This window comes from Talaromyces stipitatus, genomic scaffold (genome assembly GCF_000003125.1).
Source record: "Talaromyces stipitatus ATCC 10500 scf_1105507295487 genomic scaffold, whole genome shotgun sequence".
In the NCBI taxonomy this organism is placed as follows: Eukaryota; Fungi; Ascomycota; class Eurotiomycetes; order Eurotiales; family Trichocomaceae; genus Talaromyces; species Talaromyces stipitatus.
Genome location: NW_002990120.1, coordinates 900,146 through 913,000, shown reverse-complemented (window position 1 = coordinate 913,000; position 12,855 = coordinate 900,146). Strand labels below are relative to the sequence as shown.

The 12,855-nt window shown below is 45.4% G+C and overlaps 7 protein-coding genes across 7 annotated transcripts; 5 read left to right on the top strand and 2 right to left on the bottom strand.

Moving 5' to 3' along the window:
* The first annotated feature begins 52 nt into the window (after window positions 1-52).
* Window positions 53-906, top strand: TSTA_055350 (DUF866 domain protein). The gene is made up of 5 exons (XM_002487096.1): window positions 53-130; window positions 179-293; window positions 364-429; window positions 484-612; window positions 665-906. The coding sequence occupies exons 1-5, from the start codon at window positions 96-98 to the stop codon at window positions 809-811; spliced, it is 492 nt and encodes a 163-aa protein (XP_002487141.1). The 5' UTR covers window positions 53-95; the 3' UTR covers window positions 812-906.
* A 2,335-nt stretch (window positions 907-3,241) lies between these two features.
* TSTA_055340 (uncharacterized protein) lies at window positions 3,242-3,753 on the top strand (the record flags this gene model as incomplete). The annotated part of the gene is made up of 2 exons (XM_002487095.1): window positions 3,242-3,525; window positions 3,666-3,753. 2 exons carry the CDS (start codon window positions 3,242-3,244, stop codon window positions 3,751-3,753), a joined length of 372 nt encoding a protein of 123 aa, XP_002487140.1.
* Window positions 3,754-4,840: 1,087 nt separating this feature from the next.
* On the top strand, window positions 4,841-5,662 carry TSTA_055330 (uncharacterized protein). Its single transcript, XM_002487094.1, has 3 exons — window positions 4,841-4,937; window positions 4,993-5,242; window positions 5,266-5,662. Exons 2-3 carry the CDS (start codon window positions 4,993-4,995, stop codon window positions 5,361-5,363), a joined length of 348 nt encoding a protein of 115 aa, XP_002487139.1. The 5' UTR covers window positions 4,841-4,937; the 3' UTR covers window positions 5,364-5,662.
* A 187-nt stretch (window positions 5,663-5,849) lies between these two features.
* Window positions 5,850-6,744, top strand: TSTA_055320 (uncharacterized protein). Its single transcript, XM_002487093.1, has 3 exons — window positions 5,850-5,975; window positions 6,033-6,095; window positions 6,163-6,744. The coding sequence occupies exons 1-3, from the start codon at window positions 5,889-5,891 to the stop codon at window positions 6,343-6,345; spliced, it is 333 nt and encodes a 110-aa protein (XP_002487138.1). The 5' UTR covers window positions 5,850-5,888; the 3' UTR covers window positions 6,346-6,744.
* On the bottom strand, window positions 6,470-7,841 carry TSTA_055310 (uncharacterized protein; the record flags this gene model as incomplete). The annotated part of the gene is made up of 4 exons (XM_002487092.1): window positions 7,583-7,841; window positions 7,064-7,526; window positions 6,817-7,011; window positions 6,470-6,763 (listed from the first exon to the last, which is right to left on the bottom strand). Exons 1-4 carry the CDS (start codon window positions 7,663-7,665, stop codon window positions 6,470-6,472), a joined length of 1,035 nt encoding a protein of 344 aa, XP_002487137.1. The 5' UTR covers window positions 7,666-7,841.
* A 449-nt stretch (window positions 7,842-8,290) lies between these two features.
* Window positions 8,291-9,624, bottom strand: TSTA_055300 (Rho GTPase Rho4, putative). The gene is made up of 3 exons (XM_002487091.1): window positions 9,175-9,624; window positions 8,918-9,121; window positions 8,291-8,848 (listed from the first exon to the last, which is right to left on the bottom strand). Exons 1-3 carry the CDS (start codon window positions 9,481-9,483, stop codon window positions 8,513-8,515), a joined length of 849 nt encoding a protein of 282 aa, XP_002487136.1. The 5' UTR covers window positions 9,484-9,624; the 3' UTR covers window positions 8,291-8,512.
* An 866-nt stretch (window positions 9,625-10,490) lies between these two features.
* Window positions 10,491-12,704, top strand: TSTA_055290 (PAP2 domain protein). The gene is made up of 6 exons (XM_002487090.1): window positions 10,491-10,727; window positions 10,778-10,994; window positions 11,042-11,806; window positions 11,854-12,059; window positions 12,106-12,345; window positions 12,398-12,704. Exons 1-6 carry the CDS (start codon window positions 10,673-10,675, stop codon window positions 12,460-12,462), a joined length of 1,548 nt encoding a protein of 515 aa, XP_002487135.1. The 5' UTR covers window positions 10,491-10,672; the 3' UTR covers window positions 12,463-12,704.
* The last annotated feature ends 151 nt before the right edge of the window (window positions 12,705-12,855 follow it).

Sequence of the window (12,855 nt, the reverse complement as noted above, 5' to 3'; positions counted from 1 at the left end):
CACTGTTCTCTAAAAGTCACGCACCCATCCTCACTCCCCGCATCATCATCTCACACCTATCAAAAACATCCAACCCTTTGAAAATCATCATTAAAATGCTCTCTCTAGCTTTGACAGCTGAACTACAGGGGTAATCCATTCTCAAAAATAGACTATAAATGAAACTAACATCTTCTAGGGTAGCAGGCCTTCAGCCCAAAGACACAGAAGAGGAACCGTACTACTACACCTTCAAGGTCCTCTGTAGCTCATGCAGAGAGGAACATCCAAATTGGGTCAGTTTTTCTCGATATGTAAGTTCTTCTTCACTAGGTCTACTTCAATTACGATTTAAATTTCATGATAAGCTGATGGTTTATATAGGAAAAACACGACATCCCGGGCAGTCGAGGAGAAGCAAACTTTGTCTGGAAATGCAAGCTCTGCGGTGTACGCTTTCCCTCATCAGCACCTTTATATCGCTCTATATTAACTGGTTTAAAGAAAACACACTCAGCCTCCATAACAGCCGGTCCAAACGCATACCAAATCCCCGAAAATGCCAAAAACAAAACTCAAAAGATCATAGAACTCGACTGTCGCGGTCTTGAGTTTACGGATTTCAAGGCTGATGTAAGTCTCCTACTCTGTATTAGGGCGTGTCTTGGTGCTGATGTATGTGTAGGGAGACTGGGAAGCAAAAGGGGCGGAAACTTCGACGTCCTTCTCAGGCATTGATCTCTCCGAGGGGGAGTGGTATGATTATGATGAGAAGGCTGGTGAGGAAGTTAGTGTTAAGGATATCAAGTTTGAGATTCGGAATATCAAGTAAATGATTGATTGTCAGGAAGGAAAATGGGAGGCTGTTGGGAGGGAGGGGACGGGTTGATGTAAGTTAGCTAGTTAGCGACGACCGAATGATAATGGCCAGATGAGGATATTTCTGTCAATCCAGTAATCAGTAATCAGTAGGCATTCAATTGCATTCAATGATATCTGTCTTGAAGAAGAAGTAGGAAAAGGTCAACATAAAAATAAGCTCACAAGGCGGTGAACATTTCCTCTGCTTTCATTGGCTGAAAAGCTCTTTGTCACCAATATTGTGGGCTTCAGGTCTTGTTTCCATTCAACCTTCTGTCACAATCAACAACCAAAAAAAGTTCACTGCATTCACATACCTTGATACCCTTTATCTGACTGTTTCTGAAGGGAAAAGGTGTCTTAGGCAGTTGCATAGTTTCGAATATCAGCATCTTCAATTCCGGGAACAGATACTAGCAACAATCTTCAGGCCATCGCGCGAAGACTCCGTACTCGAAGCCCAAATTCATTGCGCCGACAATGAGTGTACGTTCTACCACCTTACCTCTTCCAAGAACCCTATACTTGAAATACCAAATCCAGACACTGACTCACTCACAGTTCCAACCACTCAATCCCCGCCCATTCCTCCAAGCGCGGTACGTCTCCTCAAAACCCTCTCAAATAACACCCCACTCCCTCATATTCGACTCCAAATACTAATAAAAACTCACAGAGTGGGTAGCGAACTAATCATCCGCCTCAAATGGGGCCAAACCGAATACCGCGGCACACTCGAAAGCATCGATTCGTACATGAACGTTCTCCTGAGGGATACAGAGGAATACATTGATGGGAAGAATACGGGTAGTTTGGGTTTGGTTCTGATAAGGTTTTCCTCTCTTTCTATGCGGCTCGGATGGATGAGATTATGGGGCTGACTGATGTACGACAGGTGTAATAATATTTTGTGGATGGCGAGTGCGGATGGTGTCGAAATGACGGATTTGGGTTTAAAGTGATTTCTTGTCTTGTTTAAGTGGCATTTTATGGGAATTCAGTTTGTTTCTTGCGTGTTTTCGGGATTGAGATGGTAAGCGGTATATCGGCTTAAACGTATCAGCGCGGTATCGGATTATTATCGAGGAGAGAAAGATACGGCCCTTGCTAACCTTCTCTGACGATATCTTGAGTTTGGAAGGACATGTCGACAGAATATACAAGAGAAGACAGGAGGGAGAAGTCGAGAACAGCACTACTCGGTCATTGGCGTTTTGCTTTTATGGAGCGGCTTGATTGATTCAGTAAAAGCAAACTTTCTTCATGCCAACATACAGTTTTCAATGTCGGAGCTTATATTTGAGTCCTGTGACTTGTGCTGGTTTGATCGTTGGGTCATATAGTTTGTGCGGTGTGAATATAACACTGGTCTGAGACCAATCTCAAAATGATTAAGTTTATCATACTCAACCGACATAGCGACTTTCATAACAGCAAAGTGGCGTATCACCATACTCTAGCTGTAATAGGAGGTTAATCCAAGAGTTGGACAGGAGGAATTATCAATATGGCAGAGGTGTTTGGTGCCTTCAATCTTCATTAATAAAGGTTCTGTTGCTAACATACACAGACTGAAGCTTGAGAAAAGAAAACAATCCTATCTACAGGGTACCTCATTCTTATGCGTGTGGTCCTGCAGGGGTATGCAGAAATACCATGTCTAGTTTGAAGAATCTGAAACCGCGAATGACCAGTGTAAACTGGTGCCTGGTCAGGCTGATTCATGGAGTGCTATAACCTGCCCAGGTGGAATCGCTGGCGAAAATGCCATCCATAGATGTATATGGGATATATCTTTTAGGTTCTGAACTTTCTTCTTAATTTTCATATAATACATATATCCTCATGCCAACCAATGAATCAAATTGGGTCTCCGAACCCGACGGTCGAGGGTCATGTCTGTTAACTGTTAATTCTGTGCTGCTGGACATCCGTCTACCCTTACATCCCTTCCAGAGCAGACGGAGAGTCAAAACAGTTGCTATACAAATTCTATCTTTTCTCTATTGATTTTGGGACCGGAGGTTTTGTTAATGCTTGCTTTGGGCCAATGGACTTTTGCGCGGGTATCTTTGAAGGTGAGTACCTCCTATAAGAGAAAGGGTCGTGACTAAGGTGAAGAGAAATTTCAAGAAGAGGGATATACAAATTGGACAAAGACACATGCCTTTTTTGCTGATATGGGTGGATTCTTGCTTGATGCTCCTGGAAGTGAATTCTTTCCCATCGATGCGGAGCAGTTGCTTCATCTTGTCTGAGATGGGTTCGTCGTGTATCCAGATTTGGATGTGGAGGACATCAGGGACAAAAGCAAAGCAGGTCGCTTTACGAGGTATGCTTTGCCGCTCCAGGTAGTCCCGGTGCCGTCTGACAAGTCAGTTTCCTCACAATAATCCAAGCAATGTGGTTCCTGATCAACTGCATCGGCCGCAGAGCCGAAAACCTCTTCATCACCACCCTCGAACTCACCACTCTATCCTTTATAATCGTCTTCCTTATCACCCCGTTTTGCTGGTACCACAAACCCAAGGACGTCACTCGAGCCATTGTCCTGACTACCAACACACCAATCACCGCTATTCATGCCCGATATCATCCGTTCCCCGGGTCGAAATGGTATCAGACACCACTCGACTTTCTGTCGCGCAACGAATGGTTCCGTAGTCGTTTTCTGGCGGGTATTACGTGCGGATACTGCACTATCTCCGCATTCCGATCTTCTGTCGTCCGTCCACCAGACCGTACGCAAGGGTCCCGTCTGATAATTTCCTGTACGTTGACAAGCTAGCGGAAAGAATTGCCACGCCGGCGATTGTGTTGTATAGCTGCATGTTTATGTTTGCATGGAACTTCCAATTTCCGACATCCCCGGAACGACTTCTTTGGCGCATTGCTGCGGCTTATCTCGTGTGATTTGGCATGATCGGTGCAACGATCTGTTGGCATGCTCATGTATTCATCATTCCGAGGCCGGCCAAAACCAAAGCCCGACGTCGAGGATCAGTCTTCTCCAGCAAAGAAAAGTCTGCTACATCGTCTCACATGGCGGCTACGAAATATCCATCCCGACAGAGATCCGGAGCTGGATGTGCCGCTGAAGATTCTTGTGCCCAATGTCCTGCTATGTTTGTCGTATTCTGTGTTTCGGACAATTATTCTGGTGGAGGATTTTATTGGGTTGAGGAGTTTGCCAGGTAGTGCGTTTCAGACGGTGAGTTAGTCGAGGTATATTCCTCATTAGTAGTTTGTATCATATTGCGCCGTTCGATAGATGACGTCCGTGGATGAGATAGATCCAGACCACGGAATTATTCTCCATTGTTTCTCGACGTCATTTGAATGAAGAATAGATCAGAGAATGTATACAAATAAAAAGAAGAATGAATCCAGACCGAAGTCGAGAGATGTCCTGAGTAAGCATACATCCAATGATGTCAGCTTCTATTTTTGTTAGACCAGCCACATGACTCGCGCAGTCTGTGTCTTCTGACTTGTCCTAGGAAAGATTGCAGAGAGTACAGAGTCAAGGTTGCCACATATTGACAACTCTGGACAGTGGATACAAGTAACAAACCCCAACTGCATAAACGGAGCGTGTATACTAATGCATACTAGGACCATACTAAGACCCGTTCATCGTCAGCCAAACAAGCCACGACAGAGGAGCGATTCTCAGACGCGGAGATACGGGAGGAAAGGATTGATAATCGGTTCTTACTGGCGTTCTTTAAGACGTCGGCAATGTGGAGAATACTCCATGATGAGCAACGGAGTGAGGATCCAATAAGCATTGCACTGTATATTAAGTCTTGACGGATTTATAAGAAAGATGGAGGGGAGCATTAGGTCAGTGGCTCATCCGGTATGACGGATTTCGTGTATTTTACATCCGTTCGATGCGGCGGATATAGTCTTGTTACTGTACGGATACCGTATATCTGTTGACGATACTTTAAGCCTTTATAAGAATCAAGAACTCGACTCCCAGCCTGCACTTTTCAACTATTAGAATCTGTCTATGGATCATTGCATTCGTTAACTGTCCTCAACTATATCGGTCGCTTGGACTATACTACAGTCGTTATCTCTCCAACAAGGTAGCCCTCTCTACTACTCCGCCCGAGATACGAACACATACTAACAGACAGTCAGATGGCATCCAAATTCATCGAAATCCTCGACGAAAACCGCTCCAACCCACTCTCCCACCACCACCACCGCTCCTCCAACTGGGACGTCAAACTCGAAGACGTCCTAGCCGATCAGGAAGCTACCATCCACAACAACCAACATCGACGATCCCGATCTCGATCCCGTTCTTCTACACGATCATCCTCATTCCGGAAGAGTCATGAATATAGCCGTGGCAGCAACAATAATAATCAGCCGCGATTATCGATGAGTAGGGATGGGATTGATTCACAGAATTCGTCAGCTTCGTCGTCACCGACGTCGCCGACTTCACCGGTGCCGAGAATAAGAGATTGAGAAAGTTTACGTTGACGGGTGGATTTGGACGGTAGTCTGTCTTCCGTCTCATGGCTCCTGGATGAGCTATACTGCAACATGGCGGATGCTATAATACATCAATCTGGGATCTGGATAGTCAGCGTTGATTCACGAAGGAATGAACGATCAAACTGCGACGAGGTTCGGTTATTATTTTCTGGGTTTGTCGAGTCTAAAAGATTTTTGAGTTGACGATACGAAGTGATGCTTTTTTTTCCCATGTTTATGGCACGATCAGATACCCGGTTTGGTAGTTGTTCCGATAGGAATAGAATCAATTTCAAAAGAGCCAACGAAAAGAATAACTGTATATGTCCTTTACGGAGAATGAGCATGATGAACGCGATTCCTCAACTTGAAACTGATTGCACGTGGTACGCACTATACCCGATACGTTATCTGTCAATGGGATAAGGTAATTAGCCTGAAGTCTAAGGCATCCAAACGCGTTTATCTGTCCGTCCGATATCAACAATCACACAACTACCACATTCGAACACACATATCCAGATTCTATCAAAAAAGAAAAAAGATACAAAATGTCCGCCTTCGCAACATCCACAACCACCGACCCAAGAACCGAATTCGAAATTCAGCGCTCCGAACTCGTTCGCGAAATCGCTCTTGTGCGGCCTTTCCCATTCCCCATCCCCCGGAATAAAACGCAAACTGACGACAAACAGGGCATGGAATCAGTCCTCCAATACATAAACCGCTTGAATCGGAATTTGGAGAGTATCATTGCTGTACATTTCCCCCACCCCATCTAAAATCTTATGCGGGTGTATGCTGATTTTCATTTCGGGAGGACAGGTAGGCAACGAGTTTAGTTCCGTCGAAGCGTTATGGAGTCACTTTGAGAATGTCATGGGTTCGGAAGAGGGGCAGCAGACGGATGTTCAAAAGCAAGACGATAACAATGCGGGAGAAGAAGTCGATATCAAACAAGAGGAGGAATACGGTGATATCGAGAATGGAGAGCATAGGCGTTCTTGATTCTGTGTACTGCTTGTTTCGATAAATGATGATACCCATTGCGTGATTCGGCGTCAAGAACTTGTCACTTGACCTACAAATTTACGAACACGAACTGATTAAAATTATATGCAATTAATGATATCTACTCAAGCGACATCCTCGACGAGTCGCGCGCACTATTATACCGACTCGGCAACTCCTGAAACACAAACGAGCGCCTCGGAATCTGACTCTTCCGATTAAACACCGTCTGCAGCCCATGCTCAAAATTGACAATACAATAAATCGCACACACCATGGCGAGAAAAGTGAATATCAACGCCAAAAATGCGAACAAAAGCATCATGTCCTTTCCGGGAGTGTTTCCGCGGCCTGTGGGGTTGCAGAGGAGGATTATGCGGCTAATTATGTATGCTATGAGGCCTAGGTAGCAGGTCTGTTTATGTTAGATTTGCTGCTGAAAAAGAAGGAAAGGGAAGAAGGACTTACGATGACGATGATGGTTCCAATTTTATTTTCGTATCGGACAAAGTATGCGCTTAGAACCATGAGCATAACTGCGGCTGGTATGAGGGCCATTGTCAGCGAAAACTCGGGCTCGATGAAGTGGACGTCCACCAGATTGTACTGGACAATAAACCCGATGAAGAAATAAACGTTGAATATAATCAAGACAAGATAGATCTATATCCGTCAGTTTCTCCTCTTACAGCTCTGGGACGGGAAAGAAGAATACCTCATATCCCCTATACCGAAACCGAATCTTCGGATCCCCCTGCACACATTGATAAATAGCCCACGAATACTCCTTATGCAACCGATACGCGACCGGACACACAATCACAGTTGCAATCCCAATAACAATCGGAACCAACATCTCCGCCGGTTTGATCTCTTTCCACAAGTCCCGGGATAAATCGACAAGTGGCTCACCAAACATATCCTGATTTGTCTGAATAGAATGGGTATTTTGTTCCATAGATAGGTATTGCATGACGGAATAAGCGAATACGCACGCTTTACTGATGCAGATTGCTAACAGCAAAATGTTGGATTTATCGTGTACGAGTTTGAGGGATAGGAGGGATTCGTAGAAGACGGCGAACATTATTAGGGACAGATTGATGGGGATGAGGTAGGAGATGGGGACTTGAGTCCCGTTTGGTCGGATCCAGGATTCCCATTGAGCGAGGTTGTATCTAGACAGGTAAATATATAAAATGTTTACCTAGGTAGGGTTTTTGTGGTTACTCACATTTCCAGGGCTAGTACAGCCACGGCTTGCGCGAATACAGTCCAGCAGAACCATCGCTCGTTTCTTGAAGTCGGCCAATACATGACTCCTATCTAGATATCCGAAGTTGTCTATACTGAGCACCTCGATATATTTAATCAGGACAGGAGCATCTTTAAAGTACGTACGAGGCGGAAACTGTGGTTTTTTATATACCCCCATCTAAGTCTACCGCCCTACGGATATGGGTGGTAAAAGAAAAATTCACTAACACTCTGAATAAGGAAGAAGATCCTAGAGGCCATCGAACCTCTTAAAACCCGCAGTTCCAAGTATCAAGTCTTGAACTATTCAGGACTAAGGATTTGTGCTGTAGTTTCAGCCTCTTTTCAGGTACACTGTCTCACATTCTCGCCCTATCATAGCAGATAACTTGGAGGAGTTGGACCCGTTATGGAAGACCAGTTCAGACAGCCTTATGTACAAGGTTTTGCTCTAGGCCGGTACGGGAAATTTTCAGTTTCTTAACCGTGGACTGAAGACTGGTTAGCATTAAAATTTGATCAAGATGAATCCACCAGATACCCACGACGGGGCCTTGCTAGGGCTTGCTAAGGCTTTTTGGGAAGTGTCTTGTTCCCATACGGCAAGGGACTGCCGATGTCATGTGATCTGATTTTTGCCAGGGGAAGCTGTTAACAAAAGATCAAGAGTTGAATGAAAAGTACTGATGAGTTTAAAGATTTGATTCAGTTAACCAACAATCCGTGCCAACGCCTACTCCATGCATGCTCCAATGCCTCATGGGCCGATGATCAAGGGAAAAAAAAGAAATACAAGAAGAGGTAGAGCCGATAACACATAAACAGATAAACCACCATTTCAGATGGAATTGAAGCAAGCCAAGGAAAAGGGAAAACGAACGCATCCAGGCGATCGATAACAAAAGATCTACAAAATTTTGCAAGTTCGCTTCTTGACTTTGCGACCAACTGCACCCCCTTTACCACTAGGACCAGGTCCATAGTATCCCTGCTCCTCGACTCCGACGACGGTATTGACGGCCAACTCAAACACTTCTTCTACACCTTTCATTTCCTTGCTGCTGCACTCGATATACGCTGCGTTCATGCGTCGTGCAACGGCTTGGCCTTGTTCCGGGGTGACCGGTGTAAGACCTTGTGTTTTGAGGAGCTCGATACATGTGCTCTTGTTGCGGAGATCGGATTTGAGACCGACGAGGATGAGGGGTGTAGTTGGGCAAAAATGGAGGACTTCGGGGTACCACTGCGATTGGTTAGCTGTTTTTCTTTTTCATTTCTTTTTTTTTTCGTCGGTGGTAGAGAGGGCTCTCACCTTGTCCATCACATTCTCTAATGAGTTGGGACAGTCAATTGCAAAGCAGACAAATAAGAGATCGGTCTCGGGATATGATAGAGGACGCAATCGATCGTATTCTTCCTGGCCGGCGGTATCCCACAATGCAAGTTCCACGGTCTTGCCGCTATGAGCGTGGGTAGTCTGCGTGATATAATTTTCAAAAACCGTAGGAACGTATCTCTACACACCCCAAAGTTAGTATCAGTAGCATCAGCTATATGGAAGAAATCAACCTCTGGGAAATATCCATGGGCATAACTAATCAACAAACAAGTCTTGCCGCATCCTCCATCGCCCACAACCACAAACTTCTTCGAATAGGCAGGCGGCTGGGTAATATTGGTTGCTTGTGACATCCTTCCTGATGACATGCTGGTGTTGGTGCTGACAGTGCCACTACTTCCGTTGCTGACTCGGATGCTCTGGCTGCGGACATGGGATCCTCTGGGAGTGACAGTGGGAGAGGGGGTCTTTTCACTATGGTTATAAACTGAATGTCGTCTGCCAGGGGCATAGTTGTGGTTGTATTCAACAGCAGCCATACTGTTTGTTTGCTTTTGAGTGAGTTGATTGTAACAACAAAGCTTGGCGCCACCAACTGTATTATACTTTCAATGGATGTGTGAATGTAGAATATTTCACTGCAGATAACTGAGCAATTGATAATTTATCAGTAGGAATGTGAAGTTTGGAAGATGAGGTAGAGAGGTGAGAAGAAAGAAAACAAGAAGGAAGGGGTTTCTTTCTTCCTGCAGATAACTCTAAGCGCCACCACCGACTGCCAACTCATACACTCGACAATAAATAGGTTAAAGATGGCCGATCTATTGGATCCGCTCGATTCGAATCAATTGATGTGATTGCTTGAGTCTATTGCTTCGATGTGAAACAGGCCCTCATCGTGTTTATAGGGCAGATTGCCATGGCAACGCGCGGGATACGACTCCATCTCAGCTGAATCTTGACTGGACTTGCGATTAACTGGGCTTTCACCAATTAACTTATGAGCTATGTGCCTTGAATTGATCGATCAGTCGAGTCGCTCTCTCGAAACCTGATCCGGAGAGGGGCATCGGGTCCACGGTCCAAGTCACTACGTAGCTATCCAACTTGTATCTTGCGATTAGGATTGCGATCCTGACCCCGCTGTGGATTCTATGCCTGGCATGATCTGATCTGGGTTTGGAGATGATGAGCTTACGGGCTTATCATAAGTTATGGTACGGAGTAGAATGGGGCTATCTATGATCTTGATTGAACCTCGGTAGACCGTACCTAGGCGGATAGTTATATGTTGCTGCTGTCTGTCAGCCAGCGCTTCGTTTGCGAGTATTCAATGCCGAACAGGCATAGACACAATGTGTTATTGGGTCAATGCAATTAGAAGAATCCTGATTAGTGATCAGAACATAGACAAGTGGCTGAGTACGAGCAGAGCAAAGCTGTAAAGGATACGGAGTACTGTGTAGAGTAGAGGGATCCACCGCAATGCCAGCGCGGCCAATCGCCCTGCAGAAACTCTCCGCTGCGAACACTTCCAAGCTAGATTGCATCGTGAATTCTCATTGCTAATCGACCTCCTTCATCGTATCTACCATCCAGGGCTCTGCTGTCCTTTACGAGCTACTGCCAAATTGCCATTCCACTATCATTGGCATATCTTGTGGCCAAGACGAATGGAGTACGTCACACTCGACTCTCGATACACTGCGAACGCAATTGCTTCACACAATGGACAAGAAATCAAACGGGCGGACTGATGCTGGGTTGAGGAGTTTAAATCATTGTACATTCTCTATTTCAATCTGGTGACGGTGGTATGACTGATGTGAGCAGATCAGAATAGTCTTCCAAAATGGCGATACTACCCCCGACAGAAACTCCTCCCGGTGGTGCGATTCGAGACTCCGTATCTTGCTTGGTTTCAGGACAAAGTGCGCTCGCCCATGCTTGATTCGTATTTTGCTTTTACTGCCAATCTCGGCACGCATACGTTCTTCATGATCTTTCTGCCCGTGTTGTTCTGGTGTGGATATCCCAGTCTGGGTCGAGGGTAGGTCTGGTCTATCTTACGTGATATCTCAGTTCTAATGTGGATAGAATGGTCAATGTGTTGGCCGCAGGCGTCTTCTTTAGCGGTTTCATCAAAGACTTGCTCTGTCTACCTCGTCCTCTTTCTCCGCCGCTTCAGCGAATCACCATGTCCGGATCCGCCGCATTAGAGTACGGGTTTCCCTCGACACATTCCACAAATGCAGTCTCTGTGGCGATCTACTTGCTTTCGCTATTATGGAACAATACCACGTTGAGCCCTGCCGTCAGATTTGCCTCCCAGGCTGCCCTATACATCTACGCCTTGTCTATCATCATCGGCCGTCTATATTGCGGGATGCATGGTTTCCTTGATGTGATTATCGGCAGCGGATTAGGAGCTCTGATAGCATGGTTCCAGATCGTATACGGACCAACATGGGACAATTGGATTCTGGAAGCGTCAGGAAAAGAAGTGCTGCTTTTAGTTCTGGTTGTGCTGGTCTTGATCCGAATACATCCCGAGCCGGCGGATGATTGTCCTTGCTTTGACGATAGTGTCTCCTTTGCTGCTGTGTTTATTGGTTGTCAGGTAGCGGCCTGGGACTTGTCAAAGTCGATGATTACCTCTGCGGAACTCACTGCTGATACCATTCCATATCGACTTGACATAGGCTGGCTTAGAACTTCTTTGCGATTTATAGTCGGCGTTCTTATCATCTTTGCTTGGAGGGAGTTTACGAAACCACTATTGTTGCGCATACTACCTCCAGTTTTCCGCGGTCTAGAGAAGGCTGGTCTTATCCTTCCTCGTCGCTTTTTCACTCACGCCTCGTAAGTACCCCCTTCCTGTTTTACAGAATTGTGACTGACCAAATCAGCGAGTACGGAAAAGTACCAGGACATCTCAAAGATGACGAGGTTCTTCCGAATTTCTCTGACATTCCTTCCATTCTTACGTCCATCCGCCATCCCCGCCGAAGAGCTATTTCGATTGGACCTCAGTCTGAGGCCGACGCATATGAGACATTGGCATATAGAGAGAAGCGACGACGGGAGAGTATCTCTGATAACTATGGCTTGTCTGGTATGTTCCCGCGACCTGTTGGTCGAGATGGTACTAATTGATTCAGGCAAACATCGTCAGGCTAGCAAGCACTCCGTGTCCAAATTGGAGGAATACGAGTCGCAAATGGGAACCGTCAGTCCTCGACAAAGTCCTGATGCTCCGACCTCTACCCAAACAAGCTCGGCATTCGAGGAAACAGCCAATGGATCCTCCACCGAAGATGAAGCACAAATGTTTTCCATGATCAAGAAGCCTCGTGTCCGGTATGATGTAGAGGTTGTTACGCGGTTAATTGTTTATATGGGTAAGTTTTCCCCGTTTGAGGAGTAATTTATACAATCTGCTAACTCATCCAGGCATTGGCGTGATCGTGGTCGATGTTATGGCGTATGTTTTTGATGTTATCGGCCTGGCACCTTGAACGCTAGGAACGTAATGGTGATGACTACTACTGATTTTTATTTTTCTGATTACATCCATTATTCTTGTTTTAATATTTACTGGACATAGTTTATTTCTGCGTTTTGTTTATACATTTGCTTCCTAATGGTTCTGACTCTATTTGTACCTGATTTATGTTTTTGTACGGAGTGGTACTATGATTGTTCAGAAGATAGAGATGCGACTTTCAGACCTCATGAATCTATTCCAAATTATAAACTCTTAAGCTTCAAATCGCATTACAAGCTAACCCTTCCCTCCCCTCCCTTTACTATAAACGAATCCTAGTTTCTACAGACATCTAACTATGCGGTAGTCTCCTATGGAACATGGATCAAATATATATAGTAGCATAACTATTTCACCGGCTGGA